Source organism: Heliangelus exortis, chromosome Z, assembly GCF_036169615.1.
Source record: "Heliangelus exortis chromosome Z, bHelExo1.hap1, whole genome shotgun sequence".
Taxonomy (NCBI): Eukaryota; Metazoa; Chordata; class Aves; order Apodiformes; family Trochilidae; genus Heliangelus; species Heliangelus exortis.
In genome coordinates this window covers 59,876,230-59,903,983 of record NC_092454.1, presented here as the reverse complement: position 1 = coordinate 59,903,983, position 27,754 = coordinate 59,876,230, and the positions used below count along the sequence as shown (strand labels likewise).

General features: G+C 48.6%; 1 protein-coding gene across 1 annotated transcript; it reads right to left on the bottom strand.

Annotated features, from left to right (window-relative positions):
- Positions 1–200: 200 nt before the first annotated feature.
- Positions 201–26,540, bottom strand: B4GALT1 (beta-1,4-galactosyltransferase 1). The gene is made up of 6 exons (XM_071730349.1): positions 26,194–26,540; positions 14,093–14,328; positions 7,164–7,351; positions 5,691–5,813; positions 4,076–4,180; positions 201–3,607 (listed from the first exon to the last, which is right to left on the bottom strand). Exons 1-6 carry the CDS (start codon positions 26,465–26,467, stop codon positions 3,472–3,474), a joined length of 1,062 nt encoding a protein of 353 aa, XP_071586450.1. The 5' UTR covers positions 26,468–26,540; the 3' UTR covers positions 201–3,471.
- Between the last annotated feature and the right edge of the window lie 1,214 nt (positions 26,541–27,754).

Genomic DNA, 27,754 nt, shown 5'->3' with positions numbered 1-27,754 from the left:
CCTGTGGCTTTCTTGTATCATGTTGAGGCTCTTGGAGCTGGTAAAAATTTTGCAGTTCAGAGAAGGAAATAAACTTGGTGGGGGCATTCAGACGTACGAAAAGTTCAAGAAAGTAATCCTAGGGGGTTGAGGCACGGCCCAGACCATGCCCTCAGCCAGAAACCCACCCAGAGAGAGAGTTCAGAGTAATGCTGCCAGGCTTTGTAACTGAAAATACTTTATTTGACATTGATAGTAAAGTAGGAACACTGGATTACACATCCATTTTATAAATGATAAAAATGCAGAAGCAAAACCATCTACAGGAAACCCATAAGCAGCATGGTACACAAATAACATCCCAGGGAAATGCTGCCTGACAGGACTTTCTTTCATCCTAGCAAGCAAACCTAATCTCAAAGAAACCGAGCACTAGAGGAAAAATCACCACGAACCACAGGTCAGGGGCAGAAATCACTTCTGTGCAACACATGCCTTCACAGAAAAGGCACTGCAAAAGATCCCAGGCAGAGAAATTTCATGGCCAGGTTGAGTCAAGAGTGTTTGGTGATTTTGACTGACACAGTCCCCACAGGGACAATGAGATCTGGAAATCACAGGTCAGCACCGAAGGTGAAACAAGCAACCTGAGGCAGCCTCAGCTTTTAAATGGCTTGTGGCTTCAGCAGCAGGAGAGAAAATTAGCAACAGTTTCATGCATGCTAGTGTCTCTCTGCTGAAAATGGTTTTAAGTTTTCCTGATTCTCCAGTTTCCATTTCTCTCTTCTTACAAGGCACTTGTGTAGAAACCTTTGATTGCACCAGACAGGAACAAGTGCTCAGACCACCTCCGTGATACTCGTTGCTTTCGGCACCCAGCAAAACCAGTTGTTACACTTTTTCTAATCATCAGAGAATACTAAAGCAGTGAAAACATGCAGCCCAAAACCAACCATTCAATTACAACAGGTAGACAGGTAATCGCCCTTTGCATAGCCTGTTAGCAGACAGACACCACTACGGCTGAAGGTCCCCACTCTTCAACTTACAAAAGGCTCAGCACAAAATCACGGTGCCTCTGCAGAGACCTGCAATTTTTAGCAAAACCTGGACTAGTTTTGGTACTTATCTGCTGCCTATGGGAGGGAGTCCCTGCTTCTAAGGCACCTTTGGAGAAAGAAAATAAAAACGAAAATCCTTGCCTCCATCTCCATTAATGATGAAGGCTACAGATACACCAACGGGTTTTTTTTTTTTTTTTGCAGGTAGACATTTGACCTGACTTCTGTAACATGTCCTCTTCTTGTACCCATTGTATCTGCAAGATGTGCAGAAAAAAGCTGCCGAAAGGTTGTAATTTTTTAAAATGCATCAGTAAGCACAAGAGAGTGTCTCTAAAACACCACTCTGCTCCTGCCTGCTTCACTCCTGGTCCATGCAGGCCATGTTTGCTGAGCTCTCAGCCAAACTAAAGCAGTGGATCTGGCCAGCAACAGCTTTTATGTGAAGGGTGTGAATGCTTTTTCAAGGCGAGACTGGAAAAGCACCCTGGTGTTTCCCCAGTCATTGAAGTCTCCATGCATACCTACAGCCACTGCTGGCCTAAGAAAAAAATTCACCGTGCCCCTGCCACTGCAGGATCCCACCCCTGCAATGCAAGGGTTCAGCAAAACCTTCAGGTCTCAACAAAGAAAACAAAATAAAACACCACCCAAAAGAAAAAAAAGAAAAAAAAAAGAAAAAGAAAGAAAAAGTAAAGTAAAAAAAAAAAAACAAACACCTAGGAAAAAAGAAAGTAAAAAAAAAAAAAAAAAAAAAAAAAAAAAAAAAAAAAAAAGGCAGTGCTGAAGATGATCCCCAAATACAAGGAGCGTCCCTGATTTCAACAGCCTTCAGCACAGGCCAAAGAAGTGCAAATTGCTGTGGACAGAGCTGGCAGCAAAGTGCTCACCAGGAGGAACTGAGTTCTCACTTTCCTGGCTGAGAGCTGTAAATCACAAACCAGCTCCGATAGTGTCAGCGCTTAAGGCTTTCATTCGGTGACAGGAGGGAAAAGCAGGGTGTCTGTACGGGAGGTGCACTGACAAAAAGTAGCGATCCAAAACCTGCATGTACCTCAAAGCCTGAGAAAATCAGAAATTAGTTTCCAGATAGAGGACAGACACTGCAACAGGCTTCAGGCAAAGAGAAATCTACTGGATGCCTGCCCTGCTGTGAGTATCTCAGCATCGCAGGAGATTTCATGGATGAATACACAGGGCAAATATAATACATGGCTTATTTATAATGACACCCATAAAAAGCCTGCTAGTCTGAAGATAAAGGAGGCCTTGAATCATAATCTATTATGCTGCACCCTAGTTTCATTGCTTATTAAATATACTGCTTATGATATACAAATTACTTTAAAAAGTTATTAAAATGTTACAACAACAGAAGTACTAAGTGAATTCAAGTTTCATGCATGACTTTGCAAGAAAAAAAATTGATTTTAGGAAGGTTCAGATGACATTTAACCAGCATGGCAATGCTCCAATGCTCTACCACTGCTAACAAGTGCCAGCAAATTTTAAAGCCGTAATTTCATCATGCAATTAAATTTATCTTTGTTTCAGAAAAACAAAAACAAACAAAAAAAACCCCCCAACAAACCAAAGAAAATCAAAATTACCACCCCTTGCCAACATGAAAAAATAAATCCAGGTGATACTGTGCTGAGGCAAAAAGTCACTACCACATCCAGAAGTACAATTATCTGAAGCCAGAGCTTTTTGCAGATGCCTTCTGTGTAGCTCACACCCTGTGTGCAGAGCTCACTGGCAAATTCTGGCAAACTCTGGCCCAGCTCACTCAAAGCCTCCTTTGAGACCAGAAGAGATAATGACATTCATTGAAACCAGACTTGATTGTTCAACACTTGCTCTGCACACACAGATGATGTTTGGTTTTGGTCACTATGAGAAAAAAATATACAATATTGTCTCCATTAAAAAAAATCTAATGCAAAGCGTAAACTTGTAGGATTTTAGCAGCAATTTACTGTCCTTCATAAAGTGAAACCAGAAATTGATTAAAAGGAATGTTTTCATCCATCCCATTAAAAATACTAAAATATCATGGGAAGCAGCTGCTTAATGCACCACAGCAAAATTTTGGTCAAAAAATTAACTCAACATGGGGAGCACTGCAGCAGACAGATCAGATTCAACATTTTCTGGTAATGCAAATATGTGCAACTCTTATGTACAGCTTCTGGACTTATAAAACAATGAAGAGTTAAAAAATTGTGTAAAGTCACGTTTGGAATTAAAAAAAAAAAAAAAAAAAAAAAGGTTTCATCCAACCCATTTGAAGATGCTTTGGTATGTCAAAAGAGGCCTTTTTGTTGTTGCTGTTGTTCACTGAAACTTTTAGAAAACCAGGAGATAAAAAGCATCAGTGAGGCCTGATGTCCTGGGCAAAATAGGCAAGGTCTCTCTTTTGTCTTTGATGTTAGCTTTTTGGTGAGCCAATATCCACTGTGATCTTTGTATACAGAGGGTACTTGTCAGTTCTTAACACCTTGTAGGACAGTGTGTTTAAGCCATCAGAGTTCATTGTCTCCCTCGTATGGGCAATTCGGTCAAACCTGTGGAAGGAGGAGAGGGAACAAAGAACAAAAGGAAAAGAAGTGTTAAAACTACACGAACTTAGCCTGACACTTCTAAAGGCAACATCTCCGGTGTTTTAAGAAGAACAGGTCCCATAAACTCTCAGGTTTGGCCAGCCAGCCAGACCAGTGCGAAAACGCAGGCCTTTGGGGTCAAATTTTAGCCAGGAAAAAGCAGCCAAGCTTTTTAATCACCCAGGTCCTTTTCAAGGTTAGAACTGGAGCACAGTTTCTCCAAGGACAAGCTGAAAAGAACTGCTGGGAGCTTAATTTGATACATTTCAGAAATAAACAAAAACAAAAAACCCAAAAACAAGCAAACTAACAAATAAGGGCGTTTCTGCCTTAGTGAAATGTTGGGGAAAAGGTCTGCGATGAAGTGATTTACTGGCGAGGGGAAGAGGCAGCTTAGAGCCGTGAGCCCGCAGCGGGACGGGGTGGACGCACCTCTCAGGGTTGGGTTCGTTCTTCCTGTCCCGGGAATGCCGAATCATCCTGCACTTCCCAATGATGGCATCTGGGCGGGATATCCTCATGCCTTTAAACACCAGCCTGAAAAAAACAAATACACTGAATACCTGTGACATAAAACAGATGCGGGGCACTCTTCCACAAATAACCTTTGGTTTATGTGTGTGTGCGTGCATCCTTTTTTTCCTCCTCCTTCCTTTAAGGTGTGTATGCAGGCTGGCTGACAGTGACAGGAAAAACCCAGTCGGCAAGTCAGCACGGGGAAAAGACATCCCCCTGCCAATACTAGGGATCTGATAATTCACCACACCCTCACCAGCACCATGGGCCCAATTCACCCTCCTCCAGGCTGCAGACTGGAATTTGAATGGGAGGCATCTAGTTTTTAACCCACCTGGAAAGGAGCCAGAACAGCATTCGTGGGGTTTTTTTGGTGTGAAAGATGCAAATGCTGGTAAAAACAAGTGAATGGTGGTGAAGCAGCATGGATGGACACACATGGTCAGTGCCACAATGGTCCCCGCTGGTACCTGCTGGGCAAGGGGAAGCCTGTCTTTGTTTGCAAAATCCCTGTAAGGGACCAGCAGTTCACTGTCAGCAATGCTGAAAAAGTACCCAGTTTCTTCCTCTTTGTGTCTCCCTTCTAATTTCTACATAGCATCTTCTGCTCCTCAAAACCCGAGTGCTCTAAAAAGAGAGGGGTACCACCTTTTTCAGAATGCCCTGCCCCACCGGGACTTGCTTGTATTAAACAAAAACGCTGAAACTCAGAAACTTTTTATGAAGACCCTTACTGAAGCTCAGAAGAGCATGGCAAGCCTGGAGAAGAGACCATGCAGAGTGGTTTTGCCATCAAAAAACATCAAGAGGGCTTCCCAAACCTAAGTCCCCACAATGATTTCTCGCAGCGACCACCCTGGGGGCTTCCCCACAGTAACTGCCCTGGGGACATGAAGCTGTAAGGTAGAACAACTCCACACCCACTTTCTGCCCCCCTTTTCAGGCAGGGATGGTCCCAGCCTGCCTTGTGCAAACACCTTCCTCTTCTCCTGCAGTTCTGAGCTTTGCTCAGCTTCCTGCCAGGCAGGAAGTGGCAGCTTACAGTGTTATTTAGAGTCACTGTAGGACAAACGAAGTTCTCCTGGGAACAAAAGGTTTTGCTACCAGGATGCAGACTCAGGCTGGGTCAAAATCTTTTCCCTGCACCCTGCTGTGCACCCCAAGTCCACTTCCTTTGGCCAGTGTGAGGAGGCCCCTAAGTGAGGAGGCTGCTCCAACCAGCACCATGGCCTTGATGCCTACAAGGCTGCACAGCAATCAGACGATGCACATGTGAGCTGAGGGTGAGATATTTCCAGCCAGACCCACTGCCCAGCACGTGGTGGGAGCTATGAAAAGGGGTGGCAGCACCCAGCAAGAACATGCTTTTGCTGATCGCCCACATATCACATCAGTCCCCCACCTAGATGGGAGGCTCCCACAGCTGGGGTGAAAAGACACCCTGCACCCATGAATACTCGGGCAAGAGCAGCAGGTCTGTGCTCATCCCCACCCTGGAAGCACTTTGGATGGTAGGGCAGTAGCTATTTACCTGTTGTAAATGTCGTCATCTTCACCACCCCAGCCCCAGTAATTATTTGGGAACCCATTGATCTTTGTGAACTGCTCTTTGCTCAAGGCAGACACACCTCCAAAATACTGGTTGTAAGGCAACCTGGAAGCAGAAAGATAAGGCCATTAGAGGAGAAGAGGTGTCAGCCAAGGAACAGCCTGCCTGTCCAAAAAAGGGGCTGCTGCTGCCCTTTATCCCAGCCCATAGTGAGCCTGCATCAGCTGCAGGGTACCTCCCTGCAGTGAGGAACAGCACGTGTTTTGGTGTCCTGGACTTGCCCAAGGCAGAGGGTGCTGGTGGGCCCAGTCACAAATATAGCTGGCAAGTATTTTGCAACTGGTTAACAGCTGCAGTCCTGCACTAAGAAGTATACTGAAAGGACAGGCTGGCGAGATGCCCATCACCTTGCATGGTGACATGCATACCCTGGGAGTGAATCATCAGAGGTGCCACAGAGATTTCTCTTCCTGCAGCTCTGCTTCTCAAACTGTGCTGGCAGGGTGACCAGCTCTTAACAGGGGACGATTCACCAGGCAACCAGGTACAGGTGAATTTCAGAACCACAGCACCAGGAGAGGGCCCATGCAAGGATTACCAGGACCTACCACAGACCCTGCCTGTTCTTCAACAAGCAGAAGAAACCCCTAGGACCCCCATTTTTGCTCTAAGCTTCACCTGGGTACAAGAAAACAATCACAGCTGCTACAGTGCTGATCGTGCTCAGAGAAGGGCTTGAGTCTGGAGCAGAGCCATGCAGGGGTCTTGCCACCAATGCCACTGTTGTATCTTTAGCAGTAATGGCCACCATAGGGTCACATCCATTTTTCACTGCATAGACAAGCTTTTGAAATCCCCTTGAGGATTTGGGGTAGGAGAAAAAAATAAAGGAAAAGCAAGAATTTGTTTTCAGCAGGCTGCTGAGCCCGAATGTGTGCTGAAAGGCATTTCTTTCTGTGTTCTTCCCAGATAGCAGGGCAGGTTTCTCTGTGGCCCAAAATTGAACAGCCAAAAATATTTCTTTTGCTCTTAAAATAGCAACTGATGCAATCTTTTTAAAGCTGCACATAATTCTCACTCTGAGACAGTCTCACTTTTCAGACTGGGTGGAAACACTAGCCATCTTCCAACTTCCAGCCTGAAACACAAGAAGGGATACGTGGACATCTGCAAAATGACGGGCTCTTGTTTTTTTTCTCCCTCGCCCTATGTTTCACTTTCCAGAAGCTGTGAATTTTAATAAACTGCTCAGCTGCGTTTCTCCCCCTTCCTCCCCTCCAGCCCATCCTGCTCGCAGGCACCCGCTCCCTGCAGGGATGCACACGCCAAGACAGGCTTTTGCCAGAGACATTTTCCCATGCTTTCAGTGGTGGGCGGGGAGGTGTAATGCAGTGCCTGCTCTGCTAGGCTAAGGGCAGTATTAGGAGCAAAATCCCCCTCCAAAAGGCGTCTCACCGAAATCCAAATTTATCCATGGATACAGAGAGGTGCCGTGGCTGGCTGTAACATTTGTAGGTGTTCCTGTCATCCATTGGGATGAGGTCTACGTCACTAAACACAAAGCAATCATAGTCATACTCTTTCAAAGCCTCCGTGAATCCTATATTCAGCAGTTTAGCACGGTTAAATTCTTCTTCTCCATCCTAGTTTAAAAACAAACAAAACCAGTTAAGTGACTCAAATTTTACAGTTGACATCAGCAGTTTCTTACCTGCCTCTGGACGCCAGTGTCACTGCATGACACTGCCGTGCCTGCCGAGGACCCGAGCACCCCCCTCCAGGGGTCCCCCTCCTCTGCCCTCCCCACCTCACGCCTGTGGGACCACGGGTCCCTGCCAGCTGCCAACCGTGGGGCAGCCGGCACAGCTGAGGAAAAGCTGGACCTGCCTCAGCTCCCTTCTTTTGGGTGGCAGGCTCCAAGGGTGCAGGATGCCCTGGAAAGGGAACGGTGCTCGCGGTTTGGGACATGGCTGTGACACCCAGCCTCGTTTAGGGGACAGCAGGCTGGTGCAAGCTGCCCCCTGCAAGGGCCACAGCTCAGGCACCTTCTGCTGCTGCTGCTGCTGCTGCTATGCACAGCCCCTGCTTTGCTGCCCCCCCCGCCAGCTGCTGCATGGCAGGCAACACCATCTATATGTTGAGGGCCTCGCCAGGAAAACGACACCATGAGGTGTCAGCCGTGATGGGAAGGGCCTGAAAAGAGCTGACCCAGCAGCAGAGCACGTTTATCCCAGGACGGGTGCAGTTCATGAAGGGAGCTGCAGAGAGCAAGGATACCGTGTGCTCCTCGCTGAGCAACAGGATGCCCCAGGAGAGATCAGGTTGGCCTCTCTCGAGCAGAGATGTTTCAAAAGCACACACATCGCTTTGAACACAAGTACAGGCTTGCAAATTGCTTGAGCACTTCAAAAAACCCAGCAGGATCATACCCACAAACCCAGGAATGCCAGTGGTATACCAGCAAGGATTTCCAATCCAGGACAAAGCTTTGCAGCAGCAGCTTCAAACCCAAACCCTGTGCAGGGCAACAGAGCAGGCAGAAGGGACCTCCTAGGTCATTTGTGAAAGAAGCTGAAGTTTCTTCCCAGCCTAGAAAGCAAGACTGCCAAATCTTTTCTCTTATACCACATTCCACCTTTTCCCCTTTATGCCCCCTCAGAGCAGTGTCAAGTCAAAGGACTCCCCTGCTGTGCAAATCACCCCCTCTCCCTGGGGTACCTGCACCCTGCCTGGGTGGAATCAAGGACAGATAAATTATTGTGCTCAAGGAGCAGAAGCTTAAAAAAAACAAACAACCAAAAAAAAAACCCAGCCAAACCCACACTGTCTCTCAAATGGCTGCTCAATAATCAGTTTGGAAACAGTTCAGTCCAGACTGGGTAAGGGACCTGTGGCTAGAAAGCCAACAGAGGTTCTTCAAACAGTCACAAATACCTTTCAACTAAAGGTTTTAACATGCAAGTGTCAAACCAAGGTTTTCAAAAGCATTCATCACCTGCCTCGGGCGTAAATTACTTCACAGGGAGGAGTGAGCTTTCGTGGAGGAGGATCTGAGCGAATTCTCAGCACCCTCACCCGAAACAAAAGGGTTCACGCAATAACTAAGGTGGTGGGAAGGTGATCATCATGCATAAGCAACAGCAGTAAAAAACGTCTGCGGAGAAAATTAAGGCATGTCGAACAAAGAGGCTGAGGAAAGGGAGTGGCTGAGGCTGTGGGATCAGAGGGTTTTCTTCCCGCCAGCAAAGGGGCCTTGCCCAGTCTCAGCTGTGGAGTGCTCCTCAGGTCCCACAGCACCAAACCCAGGGCTGTTCCACAGTCCTAAGTAGGGACTGGTGCGAAGTGGCATGTGCTAACACCTCAAGGCATCTGCTGAGTCCAGTCTAGGGGACTGTACTTATTCCACAGCCTTCAGCTTCTGTTTTCATAATGAAATTTCAAGGTAAAGGGCACTTTGAACCGATTCTGTTACCAGCAAAGGCTCAGCCATAATTAACCCATGCCCTCAGGTAGCCTCTAACTCCTCTGGGTGACACGGATTAACAATGCTACCAGGACATGTGCTTCTAAACTTCTCTCCAAACACTGCCAAACGACAAACACATGACAAAACATGGGCCCTGCCCCTCTCCTCTCAAACGGGCACAAAGCTTCACACTATGGGATTCAAAAGGCTTGGGGGGGGGGGGGGGGGGGGGGGGAGGCGGTGAATAATCACAACCAAAAAAAGAGAAAGAAAAGCCCCTCTCCAAGCTGTTTTTTGGTATATCTACAGTTAGCAGACAGCAGACCTTGCAGTAATGTTATTGGTAGTGACTCTTTGGAGGGCAGAAGCCTGGTTTTCCGTCCCAGAAGTTATTCAGGGCTTTAAAGCATGCAGTGGCAATAAAAAAAAAAAAAAAAAAAAAAAAAAAAGACTTGACAAGAGGTTTTGCTTTTTTCCAGAAAGCTGTTTCTGTACTTAGGGCAATGTAGAAGCACTGGTGAGCTTGCAGTATCTCAGAGTCAAATCTAAAATCTCAACCTTGCTGCATGCTCCCATAATTTGAAAGAAAAATTAAAGGAACAAAAAAAAAAAAAGAGAGAGAGAGAACTGGAAAATCTCCTTTTTTGTGTGCTGCTGTTCCTTCCAAGTCCACACAGGGCACAGCACCAGAGGTAAGCCTCAAAGAGAGCACATAAAGCAAAACTAAAATATCAAGCCCTTGCCTCTGCTTGGCAGCTCCTCATTCCATGAAGGCTCCCTGTTACTCATCACAAGGAAATGGATCAATTTCAACTTGCTTGGACAAAGAAGCATCATCCTGAGGAGATGGGCACTTCACAGTGGACTGCTGTGTTGACAGTGCAGTCAAGTTCTAGATGTAGCCTCCATGCTTATTTCCTAGGCCTTCAACCACAAAAGATGTAAACCAAGCATGTTTTTGCAGATTTTTTGTTTGTTTTTTTCCCCCTGACATTTTTTCACTTAAATTCTCTTGTCCTGAAACTTAACCCATGTCTGAATTCAGTGCAGGGACCCAGCACACATTTCCAGCTCCTGATTTTACTGTCTCTCCCAGCATGTCCAAGTCCATCTCCATTCCCTGGTCCACAAGAGACTGTCTGAAAGAGCAGAATCTGTTGCCTCAGCTCTGCAGAGTCTTACAATGACTCTTCATCAAAGATGAACAGCTTAAACCAAACAACATCCAGACTTCCTACTTCCCAACTCTTCACTGAATTGGATATGCTCTGCCAGACCTACCAAAAAGATACCACCTCTTTTTAGTGCCAGACAGAGAAAACTAACATTTTTGGAACTATCACTCAAGCTAAAAGGCCTGCAAACCAGCAAGGAGGCACCATTTGTCCCAGTTTCGCCCTGCCTCCCACTTGCATGTAGGATGCAGCTCTGTGATGGCTCTTGCTGACAGCACAGCAGTGAAGGGTACCTGTGGCCTTTCTCTCACCTGGAACCTAAATTCACCAAGTCTTGGGGAGGGTACATGTTTTTGTCTGGCTGGGAGAGCCATCACTTCCAACAGGAGGTTGGTGGGGTGACCCAAGACAGCCTGCACGACATGTGCAATGTTCACACAGAAGTCCACACATCAGTTGACTTGAGCATATAGAGACAGATTTCCAGGACCATATGGAGAGACACCAGGGGAACACTTTTCTATTTCTCTGCCAGAGGGTGTTTAGAAGCCTCAGCATCCTTACATCATTCAGCAGGAGAGAGCAGCTGCAGGGGAAATTCACCTCCCACATCACTGCAGGGGAATGCAGGAGCCAAGTACAATTCCTTCCTTTGCCCACATACCTGGGGGGTCCTGGTAACCCCTGCAATGTAAGGTAAGGAAGCGCGATGCCCCAGTCACTCTGCACTCACACATACACATACTCTGGAACATTGTTACTCAGGAAATTGCAGGTAACACCAGGGGCCAGTGGAAAACTGTTGAACAACGTCATGGTTTTCAGGGAATTTGCTAAAATCTCCCTTTTCCCAAACTTCAGTCTGGCTGTATAGCTGAACAGCAGCCATCATTTCTAGACTTCAGCACCCAGGACTGAGGGAGATACCACAAATTTCCTGCTGCCTTCTCATATGATGAAGCCAAGCTTGCATGGCATCAAACAGGTGCTACAAAAAGCACTCCCAGACACATGTCCTCATCTCAGATTTGTCTCAAAGACACTGCAACTTCCACTCCATGCTTTGCTTTTGGGTTTTACTGGGGGCAGGGTGTGGAGGCTAAAGCACCATACATATTTTCCACTGGCTCCTGTTACACCCCAGACATTTTACAAACATCATCCCCCTTACTTCAGCCAAGCCCTCTTGTGAGGCATTCAGGCACGCAAGAACAGCACAGTGGAGACAGGAGGGACTGGTGATGGGAACACATTGCGCTGAAAGGAAGAAGTTTGACATTACCAGTGCAGCAGTAGCAGGGCTCAGAGCTCCTCTTTCTTTCTATGAGATGCAGAGCACAGAAGAGCACGTAGGCAGCGTGTGTAAGAATCAGATCACAGAGTAATTCTCCTTGCTTCAGTGATTGCTTTGCTATAGACAGGATTAACAAGTAAAGGTAATATTTCCCCACTAGAAGGAAAAATAAAATAAAAAAGAAAAAAAAAAAAAAGAGGGCAGATGCAATGGGAAGGACAGACAAGAAAAAGAGAAAAGCAATTGTCAAGACAGCAGAGAAATAAGACCATTTTCCTACTGTACTTCTGTCAGAATTAATGTATTTTCTGCAACTCTTTTTGTTCACTGTTCCCATTCACCCTTGAGAGATGCATGCAGTGTCTTTACTACTACTGACCACTCTGCCTCTTCCAGACACAGCTTGTTAGAGGCATGCAGAAGGAGCATGTTTATTTTAAAAATCAGGTTGTCTTATTGCGTCTTATATACGTCTGACTGCTGGGTGTGTCCAGGACATACATGTCCTTGTGCTGGATGTCACTGCCACCGCAACTTTGCTCAAGGGATGTTTATGAAACAAATATTTGCTTCAGTAACTTTTGTGAAGGTTACCTTTAGAGCACACAGAGAGCCCCACAGCCCTAGCACTGGAGGACAGAACCAGAGAAGAGAAGCTAGCAACACAGGGCAATGCAAGCCAGCATGCACCATCACAGCAGCAGCAGGAACTCCAAATGGGCTTTGGACACTCTGTCTTTACCATAAAGGAAGCACAACTTCAGGTAATCAAGGCCCATTTTTTCTTTACCCTAGAACACCACTGATGGAGAAACACAGACCTAGCTTCACTGCTGGCTCTGGAGATGGCTTCCCTCCCACAGGTGGTGCCCCTGGACCACGGTGGGCAGCATTCCCTGGACTGCAGCAGAGCTGCACAGGATCACAGAATCACTGCTGGAAGTTGCACTGCAGCCTCAGTTCCCAGCCACGCCGAGGAACAGGAGGCATCCTGCTCTGCCACCTGCACCCCAGTGACTGCTGGGGATGGTGGCTCAGGCAACCTCGTGGCACCACCAGGAACTCACGCAGACAAATGCTACACATGCAAGGAAATGAAGCCTGAAGGACAAGGGACTGGCCCTGTGTTGCTAGCCCACAGTGGCACCAGATGTTCTTTGCCTGACATAGGAAGCATCTCCTCCCAGGGCTTAATTTTAGGGCAGAGGGTGCCAGTCCATGCGCTGCAGAAATCCCTTGGCCACCAGGCCACAAGCAGAGTCAGCCACAGGTACTGGAGCATCTTGGCTGCTGTGCTTGGGAGCTGCTGATAATTCCCCACAAATCACTTTTACCCAGACCCCTGGCACCCTGGAAATGAGCTAAGTAAGAGGAATAGTAGTAATGGAGTATTGGCTTTCTCTCTAGAAAAAGTTTCCTCTTACTTTCAATTCCGTGAGGAAATTCATTGCTTTTATTTTAAATAGTTACAGTGTTCAATACACACCAGCTGAACCGCAGATTTAAGGAGTCACATCTAAAGAAGCATGTTACTTCATCTCAGCTTTTGCAGAGCTGATAAAACAAGATATGAACACCTATCCAAGAGAGAAACTGCACCGTGAGACTGCCCAGCCAGTGGTCCCTGCAGGGGCTCTCAGAACTGCATCTGCTCTTTCACACTGAGGCCCATGCAAATTTCTACACATTTTAAGTTTTCCCAAGTGTGAACAACATCCAACATCCACTTATTTAACCACCATTATGGTATAAATTCAGACAGACTGTTTGGAATGAAAAATTGTTTGTGTACTTGTTTTGCTTGTTTCTTTGTTTTTGTTTATAAAAACAAAGCAAAACAAAACAAAACAGCAAAACAGGACTGATACCATCAGATACTGAGGAAAAAAAAAAACACAACAAAAAGCCCTGTCATTACTTGTTTCTTTTCTGTTCTATTCACCTGAAGACAATCACTCACCTGCTCCATTGCCACAGCTTTGCTTTCTCCATACTGACCCTTTGTGCACTAAGGAAAGTGAAATCCTGGGGCCTTATAGCACACACACTCAGTGCCAGATTAGGCATTAGTGCTACCTTAGATCACCCTAAAAATCTCTTTGTGCAATTCCTGCAGCAGCTGGGAAAAAGGAACATTTGGAAATAGGATTTACATTACGTTGTGACATTAGGGTTTTTTCCCTGCTCACCAAGTGGCTTTTTCACTTCTGCTTCTTGAAGTAGAAGCTCCTTAGAGTGAATTGTGTTTGACTGGAGGAGGGAATGCAGGTCTTTCATTAAAATCCCCAAAGCAAAATTGCTTATGTTCATTTCCACTTCTGTTTTTTTGGGTGTAACAGCCTTCTTTTTTTTTTTTTAATTAACCTTATCCCCTTATCCCTCCTCTGCTTTAGGGGTCACTGGCACTGTTACAAGAGTGTTGTAAAGTCCTGTGTCTTCAACATCTTACCTGGTTGATAACATACACTCCATAATCTAGCTGCTGTCTTTGGAGGATTGGGTGCAGGTAATACAACCAGTACTTCAGGTGCTCCTCTCGGTTCCTGAATGGTATGATTATTGCTACTTTCTGAAGAGCTATACAGTCCTTTGGAGCAAAATGACCTCCTGCTTTGACCTCTGGATTTATTCTTGCTACTTCTTCCAGGTTCACAGGCTGGGAAAACTCCACACGTAGAGCACCAACTGGAAGAGAAGCACAAAGTGAATTAGTACACACAAACTATTTCTCTGAGCAAGCATTCTTTACACACATCTGGGTCTTGGTTTGTTTTATCTTCTAAATCCAATAGTTAGGATCCAAACAAAATCCCAGAGGTGCATGGAGGTGTTGAAGCTTGGACCAGCTATATCCACAGCAACCACACATTCAAGCAAACCTGCAAACACTGTAGCCTCTTGGTATCAGACCCCAATCAAGTTGCTAGTGCCAAACAAGTCTTGAAAATCCTCCCATCTGTGTGGCAAACCAATCGCTTTGCTCCTACTGACATGTACACCACAAAACCAGCCTTACCCTCTGTGCTCTCGCACACCTCTTACAGTGTGACAGTTGAGCATTTCAAAAGCAGTCCTGCTCTCCCATCAATGTAATCACTTATGCCAATGCTAGCCACATGCAAAGCAAACAAAACCCCCTTTCTTGGTTTTTCTTTTTTTCTTATAGATATTTTCAGTGTTCTTTAGGCATGCCTCCTTTCTCATTAAAAGTTCTGTATCAGAACTGCTAAAAAAACATATCCAGATTTGCATGCAGGTTGGCAATTCCTGCACATGGTTTCAACAGTGGCAGGTTTTGAAACCACCAAAATAATCTGTGCCAAAGCTGATGTGTAAAACTGGGAAGCCCCCCTGGCACCACAGAGAGAACAGCAGCCCCCAAGCTTCTCAAGACAGAGAGCAGGGAGAGAGGGCAGTGACAGTTCTGGGCACTGATAAGGCTGATGAGATCAGCGTGTGTGGGGCTCACACACCCACAGGAGTGCTCTCTGCTTCCCTTGGATTCTCTGCTCTGCCACGCTGGCACCTGGGTGGTTCTTCCTGTGCTGCCAAACATGGGTCTGGGGTGAAACATGGCACTGCTACCACTGTGAGCTCTTCCTTCCATGGATCCTCTCTGAACAGCCAGGCTGACCCTTTCTGGTGGTGTTTGTTTCCAGCTGCTCCAGCCCTGAGGAACAGACTTGCTGCAAAAACCTAATGAGCACAGTGCCTGAAGAAGGAATTAGCTCTCTTGCCATCACATCCTGCCCCAGCAATGCCAAGCGAATGAACTGGGACTGGTGTGCACGCTGAGCAGCTGCAGTGGGAGAGGATGCTGAGTCCCACACACAAACCATAGCACTAGGCTGGGGATCAGTTCTAAGGATCTGACTGCTATACCCTCCCCCTCCGACTAACTTTAAGTCCTCAAAAGACTATGGCTGTCACTATAAACCTCATGCATACCTCAACACATGACTACTAAAAAAGCAAAAATAGAGTTCGAGGGTCAGGGCTCATTCCCTGGTTATTCATCTATAAGCAGCTACTTCAGTCCAATTTTGCTTTCCATAAACTGATGCTCTCTCAGGCTGGAGGTGGCAAGAAGGAGACTGGTAAAACAGGCAAAGCTGCTCAATGCACTCCCAGAGGCAGTGAGGAAGCTCTGTCTGCACAGCCAAGGCAAGACCTCGAGGAAACCTGCATCACGGGCAGGATCCAAAAGGATCTCCTGATCTCTGCATTTTGCACAGGTCTAACAGGCAAGTTTGGACTTTTCCCTCTCACACAATGGGAAGGCAGCAGCTTCTCAAACCCCAGGCACTGGAATCAGCCTGCCCACACACTCAGCACCCCCGAGGTTCCCAGCTGCACCCACAAGATGCCTGCCCAGTTGCCCCACAGTGCAACCCGGGTTCTGCAGATGCCTGCCCTGCGGCTGCACGGCCAGGGCCAAAGCCTCTCTGCCCAAAAAACCATCCTGCAGGGAGAGCTGCAAGAGCACTCTGCAGCAGGAGGAAGAGGCCAGAATGGGAGGAACCGAGGCAGGAAGGAACACAGAGCAGCTAAACTGGGACTGGGGCTTGGCAGTAGTAGGATAGGGGCAGGCACTGCCACCCCTGTGCTGGTGGGACAGGCGCCGGAGCAAGGAGGCCAGGAGGGGCGGAAGGGGGGGGAGCACATCGCTTCCTCTGAATTTGGTTATCGCTTCCCCGCTGTGGTGGCAAGCAGTCTCCCAGGCCGGCCTCTGGCCTTGACCCTCCTCCATGCCTGCTTCCCCCAGCCCATTCCTCTGCCTCACAGCGTTACCTCCGTTAGAAGACAAGCATTCATACTTAGCTACATGGTAGTTTACCATGCTACACACACTCCTGTGCATTTCGAACTGCAGAAGGTATCGCAGCTGGCACGGCTCACCAAGCCAGTCCTGGCCACCAGATGGGATTACCCTGGACATCTGTACCTAGGGATGTTATTTTCCTGCCTTTGTCGCACCCACCGCCAGCATCAGGATCGCCCCTCGGGGAGGCTGCAGGAAGCGGCGGGGCGGAAGCAGCTCATCCCACCCCTTGGTGGGGCCCTGCCAGCCCGGTTTGCTCCCGGGCACCGGCAGCTGCCGCCCCACCGAGTGGCCCCTGCCCGAAGGGCAGCCTGCGCTCCCCTGCTCCCAGCTGTGCGCTCCTAAAAATCAACTCCGAGCCCCATCAGCCCATGCGATGCTTTCTGGTTTAAAGAACAAAAGGGTCTTCTAATGTCTCGCACTCGCTTGCGCAATGTAAGGGGGGAGGAAACAAAAGTTTGGCGCGTTTCGGCAAATTCACAAGGGCAATCTCCCGCCGGTGGCTTGTGAGCTCCTGCGGCGCCGGTTGGGCCACAGGCATGTGGCCCCTTCAAGCAGGGCTCTTCAGAGGCTGTTGCCTGCCAGCACCCCAGGCCAAACGCAGACTTCTCACCCTACCAGTGAGTGCCTTTGTGAGCCTTCAGAAGGCTGGAATGCCAGCAAGGAAAATACGGGAGAGGGAAACACATTCATTGTATATACATAGCAGCTGTGTAAGACAGATTCATCAGTTTCAGAATCCTGAGAGACAGTGGTGAGAAGTGACCTGAATGCCTTTGACCCTCCAGCTACTCACACCGATTTTAGAGGCAGCACACCTTGCAAACGCTTTCCCCGAGGCATGCAGATAACATGCTGGTCCATGAGGAGACCCCAGGCACTGGAGTTCAGCAAGGCAGCCACTCCTGAGACAGGCTTGATGCAAATCACCAACTTAATGCACTCACCGGCGTCAGTTAAGAACATGAAAAGGTAAAAAACTGAATAGACTGTTTTTACATGCAAAATGGCAAAACTTCATAAAGTCATGTGGCTGACAAAAGCACCAGCAAGATACCGACCACTGCTAATAGATGCTTTCAGTTTGTTTCCCAAGCAGGATAAGGCTACATCCAAATCCACAGGCTTTCCAACTGGTGGCCAGTCATGGTTCCAGTTACTAATTTTAAATCACTTTCACCAAAATATTACTATCTGGAAAGCAAGAAGCCCCAAGGCTTCTTGGGAAGTCTCCCAAGGGTGTTGACTCGTGACCTGAGCTGCTGATGCCAATATAGCACACGAAGTTTTCTGCGAGTGCTGTCCCACCAGCCAAAACTGTATCCCTATCCATGTTTACCAGGTAATTTTTCCAAGTCGATTCACTCCATCTCAATCTTTTCTGCTTATGTTCAAGCTGACTGCCTGACATATGAGCCACTCACGGTATGCTGAGCCCCTGTGAAAAACAGACAGGTATGACAGAGCTATGTGGACTTGCAGCTCCAGTCACCCATGCAGCCCAGGATTTGTAGGCAGACACCTTTTGGTTTCAGAGTTACAAAGCTCCAACAGAGAAGCTTTGTGAGCCTCAATCATGCATTTTTAGCAAAAGAAAACCTCGAAAACATGAAAAATCAACTGCCAGAAGCTTGCAAAAGACACAAAAGCACAGCATCACCAGCAAACCATTCAGAGATTGTAAAGGGAGGTTTTAGCTAGCAGTGGTAGGGTAAGAGAGAGAGAGACACACAAAAAGCCAACTTCCCGTCTCCGACACTCAGAAGAATTTCTGCTCAAATGGAAGGTGCACAGGAAAGGCATCGTGCAGGCACAGATAACGGGGGGTGCACACAAACAGGAAGCAGCTTCTCACATGAAGTAAAAGGTAAGGGTTGCAAAAAGCCAAAGGCAGCATGGCATTCAAGCCTGAGGAACCTGGCACACAGCCCTCACTACCTTCTTACACCCTGGTGATCTGCTCACCCCCTACTTTGCTTGCTATGACAGTTAAAACTCTTGTCAGCACATGTCCTCCCCAGTGATCATCCTGCTGACCCAAAAAAGAGGACCCTTGCACAAAAATCTCAGAATTGGCTTGGTCTGACTCTGTAATAAATCTAGAGGCTGCAGCAGCCTCCCTCAACCACAGATACTAGAAGTGTTGGAAAAACTCAAGCAGCAATGCCCCACAGAGCCAAAACTGTATTCTTGTGACCCCAGGGGGCTTGCAAACCACAGGTGCCATGGTCCGTCCAACAAGGTGGTAGCAGGTGGTAGCAAGTAGATACAATATGGGGCTGCAGCCAAAAAGAGCTTCCCCAGAGAAGGGGTGGGGGTGGGGTGGTCAGGTGGGTTAGGAGGGAGCCCCTTCCCCAGGAGAGCAGTGCAGTCCCAGCAGAAGGAGATGGAGAGAAGGGCAGCTGGGCTAATTGGGCAGGTTTGAAGAGGTGTACCAGCAGACTGAATTGCCCTCTCAAGTGCTTCACTGGAAAAAACCCACAAAATTCACCTGCGTGCTTTAAGCCATGTGCAAATGTCATATTTAATTTAGTTAGAATGTAAGCAAAAGTGTGTCGCACACAGGCTGGAAAAAGTTTTTTCCCCAAACAGAGGAAAGAAGAATGTTTCCATCACCCAGGCTGGGCACTGCTCTCTCGCGATGTGCACACCCGCACTGCCGTACTTCAGCAAACCATAGACAGGAAGGCTAGAACAGAGAAGCAGAACTCGCAAAAAGAAAAAGAAAGAAACCCATAAAAACCAAAACACAACCCTATTTTAGCAGGCACCCACCAGAAAAGGGTAGGGCCACACCAAGTCTGCCCTGACTGGGAAAAGCAAAGCCAGCTCCACCCCAGAAAACGGGGGGGGTGAGACCCCCACTGCAGGCTGTGGAACAGGGGTCACTCCAGCCCCTAGACGCATGCGACAGCTCCAGGACAGTCAGGCAGCTGCATCCCATGGCTCAGCAAGGCACACATTTCCTATTAAAATCAGCTGAACTTAAGGGCTGTGCCAGAACCTACACAGGCAGCACCAGCCAGGCTCAAACTTCGATTCAGCCCAGACACCATGGGACAGGACTGGGGGAAGGGACAGCCCCAGCACCCCTCAAGCAACTGGGTCCATCCTGTCCTGGCATGTGACTCGTCAGCCTAAGTGCCACGAGAACACCTCTGTCTCCCTGTAAACTGGCTGGAAGAAACAAGAATAGCTGGCAACACTGGGTCTGCACAATAGCAGGTCTGCATGATTAACTGAGCAAGTACAGCCCAGTGACAAAAATTCCTTAATCCAACCTCAAACACTGCCTATTCCAACACGAGGTCTCACACATGAACGTGCTGTCTTAAAATGAAATAAAAATATTTTTTAAATCTTGTCTTTTCCACGAGAAGATACTTTTGTGAGAGATTCAAAGCTCTCGTCGGTGGCTCAAATCCAGCACAGGCTCACTGAAGCGGCTTTGAACCGCCTGAACCATCTCCCTTTGAGCTGGGCAATCTGCATGCGATTAGCCCTGCTCATTGCCGTCTACAAATTAAATTCCAGGCCCTCAAACAGCAAACTCAAAACAAACAAACAGAGAGGCCCGGATCAGAAAAAGGCTGATCTGCCCTCTGCCAGGAAACCCCCCACCATGCCGCAGGATGGGGTGGGCGGACAGGAGCTCTCCTGGGCTGCCTGGCACCCCAGGGCTATCTCTGCTGCAGGTAGCTCCAAATCACAAGGCAGCCTCCACCCAGCCCACAGGCCCCCTGCCCATCCTGTCCCTTCAGTGGCAACTGCACCTGGATCCCAGCACTGCCCCAGGGCTGGGGAACGCTCCCCAGATAGCACCAGTTGGGGTGGAGGTGCATCTGTCTGGCCAAAACTCAGACAGGACTTGTACACCCCCAAAAGCACGGGCTGCTGCAGGGAGAAGAGGATGGGAGCAGGGCACTGCCTGCCCTGGAAATGGCTGCCCAGACCCTGCTGCTGCCCAGTGCACACCTGTGCACAAACTCATCCCCTAAAGTCTTTATAGGGCTGCTCCCAGCTTTAGCAAGACGTGTGCAGGTAAGTCCACCCAAAGTGAGTCTAGCGACTCCCCAGCCTGGGGACTGGCAGCAGGGGAGGTGACAAAAGCAGACTGTTTTTCAGACAAACATCTGCAGGGGCCTGGGGACTGCCCCGAGCTCCTGCAGCTCAGCTGCAGCCAGGAGGCAGCTGGAAAGGCTCTTTGCCATGCCCAGAATCACGGACAGCCACGGCTTGCCCATCCTGGATGTCCTAATCCATTTCAGGATCACCAGTCACCCCTCATTGGAGGCACCTAGGAACTGATATGCACAAAGGAAAACACTGTCCTGGTGGGGACAAGCTGAGCAATGGGACCTTCTCCAGCCTAGAGAGATAGGGGTGGTGAGCTGGACACGGCTGCATCCACATCTCAGGGAAGCCCAGATTTTTGGCTCCACCACTGCTGTGAACTGGCTCCCTCTGTTCTCAAACCTTCCGAAGCCAAAATCCCTCCTCTCCCGGGGAGATGGATATGCAGGAGATGGGGGAGGGGAGCAGTAGCTGAAGGATGCTGTCTGGAGAGGAGGAGAAGAGGAGTGGTGGAGCCCACCACCTTAGACTTGCTCACGAGGCTACCAGACCCAGAGCACCTCCGTGATGAGGACCATGTACCCCAGCACTCTACCCTTCGGGGTGTGGGGGGCCCTCAACAGTGACAATGTCCTCCATCTGCTGAGTGAAGTCAGACTAAAGAGCTCCACACCAGAGGAAGAAATCTGAGAACTTAAGCAAATTCTGCATCCAAGTGCAGTTAGGGAAGCTGCAATCATCTGTCTCCTTCCATACACAAACTTGGCCGAGTTTCCAAAGAAACTAGCTACTCCTTCAGATCAGTGCTGGCAGGGAAATAACTAGATGAACCAAAAACTTTCCTTTTCTCCCCAGCACATCCCGTTTGTTGGGCTGTGAACCAAAAACTTTCCTTTTCTCTGCAGCACATCCCATCTGTTGGGCTGTGTCCCTGAAACAGCTGCTCTTTGGGAAGGCATGCTACCGCTCCAAATTGGTTTGAAAGCCCAGTTAGTAGTCCTTGACCTTCACTTTGACCAGGTAAAAGGATGCTAAGGATGCTCTCACAACAGAGGCTGCTGAGACAGCCTGCACTTCAGAGGCAGGACTTGTTCCTAGCCACATGGGTAGCTGCAGAGCTGTCAGCAGCGTTGGCAGAACCATGCATCTGCTCCCTGCCAAACATCTTAAACATGTTCTTTGTAGAAGTTTAACAGAGTTTCTCAACTTCTCTTTTGAGGCCAAGAAAGCCAAACTTTGAGCAAACTTGTACACGTGTTAGCTCCCCCTCCCCCAGCCCCCTCTGTACTCTTCGAGTTTCTGTTTTACTGTTAAAAAAAAAAAAAAAAAGGCAACAGACAGATACAATACAACCCCACTGCAATCGTGAGGTAAGTAACTCGTGTAGCACCTGGGCTGGAGGGGAGGCTGCAGTACTGTAAAGGTTAAAAAAAAAAAAAAAAAAAAAAAAAAAAAAAAAAAGAGAGAGGCAGACAATAGCAAGTTTAGATGAGAGAGACAAATGGGAGATGCTGCATGCAAAGCAAATCCTTTCTCTACCACTTGGTCTCGTAAGTGGCCCCACAGATTCTCCCTGCACAGGAAGATGACAGCCCATGACTGCAGGTGGGCAATGTGACAGGATCCAGACCCCAGACATGCCAAACTATCAAACCCCTTAGTCACATATCACATACACTACCGGAAGTCCCCTTAAAAAGCAGTGTTTTCAGGACCTTGTTGGTTTCCACTCTTGTGCCTCAAATTATGCCCTCTAGGATTCTTGCATTGCTAAAGTATTCTCCATCCCTGCCCATGCAATGTCCACATATATAGGGCCCTCAAATGAGATTATTTGTGAATTCACTTACCTCTCAGCTCTAAAAACATCTGTGATACAGGCACTAGGCATCACAATCAATTTGACAGGCTACCTCTGTCTCCTCAGGACAAATTTTAAAGCATCAGATTACTCTCATCGTTTACCTTCAGCATAAGCAATTTAGAGTGACTACTTGTACTGACTACACAGTCATCAGAAATCGTGCCTCAAAGAGAAAGCCCAAGCCCTAGGTCCTCCTCTCTCCAACCCAGCAACAGCTGGTCACCCACAAGCCTGCCAAAGGAGCTTCTTTCTCTCCATCATTTTTTTAAAACATGCCTTCCTATGAGTGGAAAGCATCATTTCCTATACAGGACTCTGGCATCCCAAGTTGTTTTTCTTGCATGCCCAAGACTCCCAGCAAACAGCCATTTGGAAACTGTACTCCTTTTTAATTATTAGTGAAAAATTGTGTCCTTCTAGTGGTTTATGCTTTGGACAGTTCACTGGTTCATATATTAAGATTTGTTTGTCCATTTGTTTTATCAATATCCCTTAATTTTTAGGGTTTGGGGTTGCCAGTTTGCTAAACTTGAAACTGAGGGTGAGAAGCTACTGAACCAGATGCCTGCCTTCAACATGTTTAAAGCACTTGGGTCATCTTTGCCATGAGATAGATACTCATGGGGTTGAGGGTAAGAACACATTTCCTCAGTCTGCCATCTCTTACCAGTCTCACCTGGTATCTAAATTAGGGTCAAAAATCGTTAAGGAGGCAGCTATATTCTAAAATAACCTCGATAAATAACACATGCTTTTGATCAGTCAGGACTTGAAAAATTACACTCCTGAAATACAGACAAGGTGGTCCATGAGATTCTGCTTTGCAGACTTCTGGCATTGAAAGATAAATGCTGCTTTAAGAACAGCTCTTTCAGAGAGGGATCCTACTACCAAAGAACATGCCCCTTCTACACTCCCTCCTAGAACCAGCAGGCACATAACAACCCCATCATCAGGACACAAAGATCTCATGGAAAAAGTAGGAGAAAAGCATTTGACCATAGTTAAAGTGCTTAGGCCAACACATATACTACTTCTACAGAATAAACTTAAAAACCAAAACAAAACAACAAAACAAAATGTAGCAATTTGGGGAATGGATGGGTGGTTAACCTGCAGAATCTATCTGGGCTTACTTGCTTTCAGGCTTCTCAGAGGCTGGTATTTCACTGCAGGAAGCAGGCTCCACTTCTCAATACTCCACTTAAGACTCTAATTGGCAAGAGCTTGAAACTGGAGAAAAGACTCAAAATGCTTATATTACCTTGTTAGAGAATATTGTAGCTGTTAAGGACTTCTAATTCAAAGTTGAATTATGGTATTATTTCCCCAGCCCTGAACTATGCTTTTAAATTATAAAAAAAGGCAAGTGAACCATAAAAGCATTCAATTTGGCAGCCTCTTGTGGAGATTATACCTCATTCAGTTAATGCATTTGCTGTAGAGCCAGACAGCAGGGATTGTAAACTGCTCTAAATGTACCTCAAAAGAAAACTCAGGGCCTCTGAAACAAGTACCTGACCATTCAAAAAGCCAGGGCAGCTCAGGCACACATATCCTGCACAATTCATCACACACTTCCCAACAAAGTGGGGGAGCGGGGAGGACAAAAAAAATCTTTTTAAAAAAGGGATGAGGTACATATCAATAAATTTAGGTTTAAGCTGAAGGAATGGGGCAGTTGGAGCTACCCGTTGCCATCAGAACACTTGTCCATGGCTTTGTGAAGGTGAGAATCACAGGAAGGTCTTGCTGGTTCCTGCTTGTTATGCTCATACTGATAAGGAGCTTTGTGAGCAAAAAGAAGAGGTTTGGTTTTGGGTATTTTTTAAATTCTGAGTTAGTGAATTGAGAGTCAGAAATGCCTGCAGAGTGTTACACCTCTCCATCCCCCACCCTGGCACTGGAGATACATGAGATGTTGATCAGGGCAGACTCAGCTCTGACCAGCATCTGAGGCATGACAGGATTGTTTTACAAATGCTGTTTGCAACCAAAACCTGGGAAGAGCAGGAGAAAAATAAATACCCATCAGGTTTCTCACTTACATGCTGGACACAAATGGTGCTGGCTTGCACCTCACAAGCAATGAAGGTAACACAGGTAGAAACCATTTGTGTACTGCTTGTAAAGAGCTACTTTGTACATGGCCCTGTAGCTCTATGAACAACCATAACCACTCCCAATAAGCCTCATTTGCCCTTCGGTGGATCCCACAAATTGCACTGAAGGTGTTACAAAGATGATACAAAAAATTTTAATGGATCCTTCAGCAACTAACTCTGATAGCAGTTTGAATCTTGGGGACACGTAAGAGCATTTCTCTGAACTCCAGGCATTTCCAAAGCACATGACTCACTCATGAGAGGATCAGGGTAAGTGGAGACCATTTAAAGCAAAACCACAATCATAAAGGGCTCCCACATCCACTCTGTGAGCACTGGCTTGCACAGCTACTTTCAGCTTAAAGTGATCTAGGGGGAGAAAAAGTGAAAGATACGAATCAAAAACAACAACAAAAAAACACAGCACTGTTCCTGTTAGTGACCTCAAAACCGCCTTCCTAAAATAACAAACCAGTCACTTGTTACTCAGATGCACTGATCCATAAACAGCTGACCAGCAAGCGCCGAGAGAAACTATGAATTTCTGTGTTGGTTTTATAAATTGAAAACCACAGGTAGCTTCTTGAAAGTCTCTTCCTCTCTCATCATCTCTAGTAAAAAAAGGTGAATGTGCTAACATATCCCAATGATGAAGAGGGAGATGATCCCCAGGCTTCAGGCCCTGGAGGGCTTGTGGCCCAGTCCCTATCAACTGGGATGTCAGCAGGTCATGGCAACCAACTCCACCCACACCAGAGGAGGGTTTGCTAAAGGAGCAGCAGCTACAAACAGTAACCTGGGCGAGAACCTTGTAAGGGGAAGAAAACTGCTGAAACTCACCTTGCTCCTACCTCTGACTTGTAACAGGGCCACAGCTACAGGTGGCCAATGTTAAAAATCGGGTTTCCAGCAGGCTGCAAGCCTGTAAGAGCACCCACCAGTCATAGGAGAGGCCTGTGAGGAGCACAGCTCCAGTGCAGATAAAACACACGCCAGCCTGCCACGTATCAGGATACTGCATCACAGGACCACAGACGTGGGAAGCGCCGCTGGGATGCATTAACAACAATATTCATAACCCTGCCTCACAGCACTTTTTAAGCCCATGCCGCTCATCGAGCAGGTCCGCGCACACAAAAGGCTGAGAAAGCCTGCACAGCACAAACGGCCCGTCTGATCTTTCCTGTGAAATTGCGCAATACAAGTATTTTGGGTAAAGTTCCCAGAGGAAATTACCCAACCTCTACGGCAACGAGAAAGAAACCCGACAGGGAGGGAGAGCTTCCCCGAAAGCACCGGAGCTCTGCTCACCGCTGCCTTCCGGGCGAGAGCATCCGTGCCTCGGTCCCCCAAAACACTGGCTCCCCGGGGATTCTCCCACAATCCCCCTCCGCCGGCGCTGCCAGGCTGTGTTGGCTGACCGGCGCCACGCGTGGGCAGACACGCCGCTATCACACCCGCCCCGCCGCGATACGCACCTACCCGGGACACCGGGACACCGGCATCCGAGGCGCGGCGGCGGGCGCTACCGGAGGGGTGTGGAGGGCGGCGGCCCCCGCTTCCCGCCCTCTGTGGCCCCGGCGGAGCGGCGGGCACCAGGTGGGCGGCAGGAGGGGAGGGAGGGGGGGCAGCGGAGCCCCCCTACCCGCACTCCCCCGCCCAGACCCCGACGGGGCGGCACTCACCGAGCAGCGGGGAGGGCTCGGGGCAAAGGCCCGGCGGTGGCGGCGAAGCGGGAGAGGACCGGGTGTGGGAGGCAGGCGGTGGCGAGCGGGAGAACGGCAGCGAGAGGTTGGCGGGCGGCGGGCGGCGAGGCGGCGGCTCGGGGCTGCCCGGCGGCCCCAGGGCACTGTCCGCCAGGTAGTAGAGCAGTGTGGCCGAAAGGTGGAGCGCGCAGAAGGCGACAAGAAGGCGGCAGGCCCGCTGCAGCGAGGTACCGGGCAGCGACGACTCCTTCATGCCGCTGGGCTGCCGGGGAGCGCCGCCCGCCCCGCACCGCGCCGCCGAGGGGGGACGGGGACGGGACGGGACGGGGCGGGGGCGGGGGCGGAGGCGGCTCCGCCTGCAGGGGGGCGGCCCCCGCAATGCGCTCCGCCCGGCATCCTGCTTGGCTTTCCGCCCCCCCGCCAACCCGCCCGGCTTCTCCCCGTTGTACACCCCCCCAAGCATCCCGCCCGGCATCCCACCCCCGCTTTTCTCCCACCGCCATCCCGCCCCGACAGTCCCCGTCTCGGCATTCTGCCAGGCATCCCCATTCCTCGCCGCATCCCGACTTCTGTCTTGGCGTCTGCCCCTGCACTGGAGCGGACAGCATCCCTGTTCTCCGGCTGTCTCTGCAGCACGGTATCCGGTAACACCGCCTGGTAGCCGTAGCTGCAAGTTCGGGCAGGTCCGTGTAGCACATGCAAAACCAGTTGCCTTTAGCAGAGGGCATAAGAAGCAGTTGTGGGCTGCTGCGAGGTACTGCAGGCTGTACCTGGGTTCATGCCCTAGGGAGGCTTGTAGGTGGTCTTCACTTGGCGCCACTAACCATAAAATATATTTTCTGTCAGCTCAGTGTTTCAATGTGTTTTCTGCAAACAGAAAGAGGACAGGACCACCTTTTTGTTGAGTAAGTCACGGGGCTCCATCAGCGCCGGTGGCAGGGACTTTTTGGAGCTCTCCAGCCAAACGGCCTGCTCAGAGCAAGACTATTGCCAGCAGCAGGTGAAGTCAGCTGTGGTTTTGTCCCCCTGAGTCTTGAGAGCTGCCCAGCAAGGTATCTCCACCTCTCTGGTGCTCTGTCCCAGAGCTGTCTGTCACACATTCCTGAGGAATGAGTTCCCTTGTGTCGATCATCAAGCCAGTAGAAGTGTCTGGGCAAGCAGGTCTGGGCACCATCCAACTTCCCTCAAAATTACATGTTTTCCTTCTGAGTGGCAAGACCATAAGCCTGGAAAGAAACCCCTTTGGAACTGCTCTGTAACCCTGTCTCAGGTTATGGTAAAAGGGTTTAGTGTTGTCCTTTTAGTAAGTTCAAGTACTTTCAGGAAACCAGTACTAGCCTTGTTCCCCTGGCTGGCTGGCTGGCTGGAGAGGGGTCAGTGTGCATCAGGGACTCACACAGTGAGACTAACAGGTGACTGGGCAAAATCCCACTGGTGGTCTGGCAGAATTGCATGTCTCTGGTTAGCCCCGTGAGCCTCAGGGTGCTTCAGGAACAGTGGATGACACTCAAGTGGTTTTCAAGTGCAATAAGTAACTCCT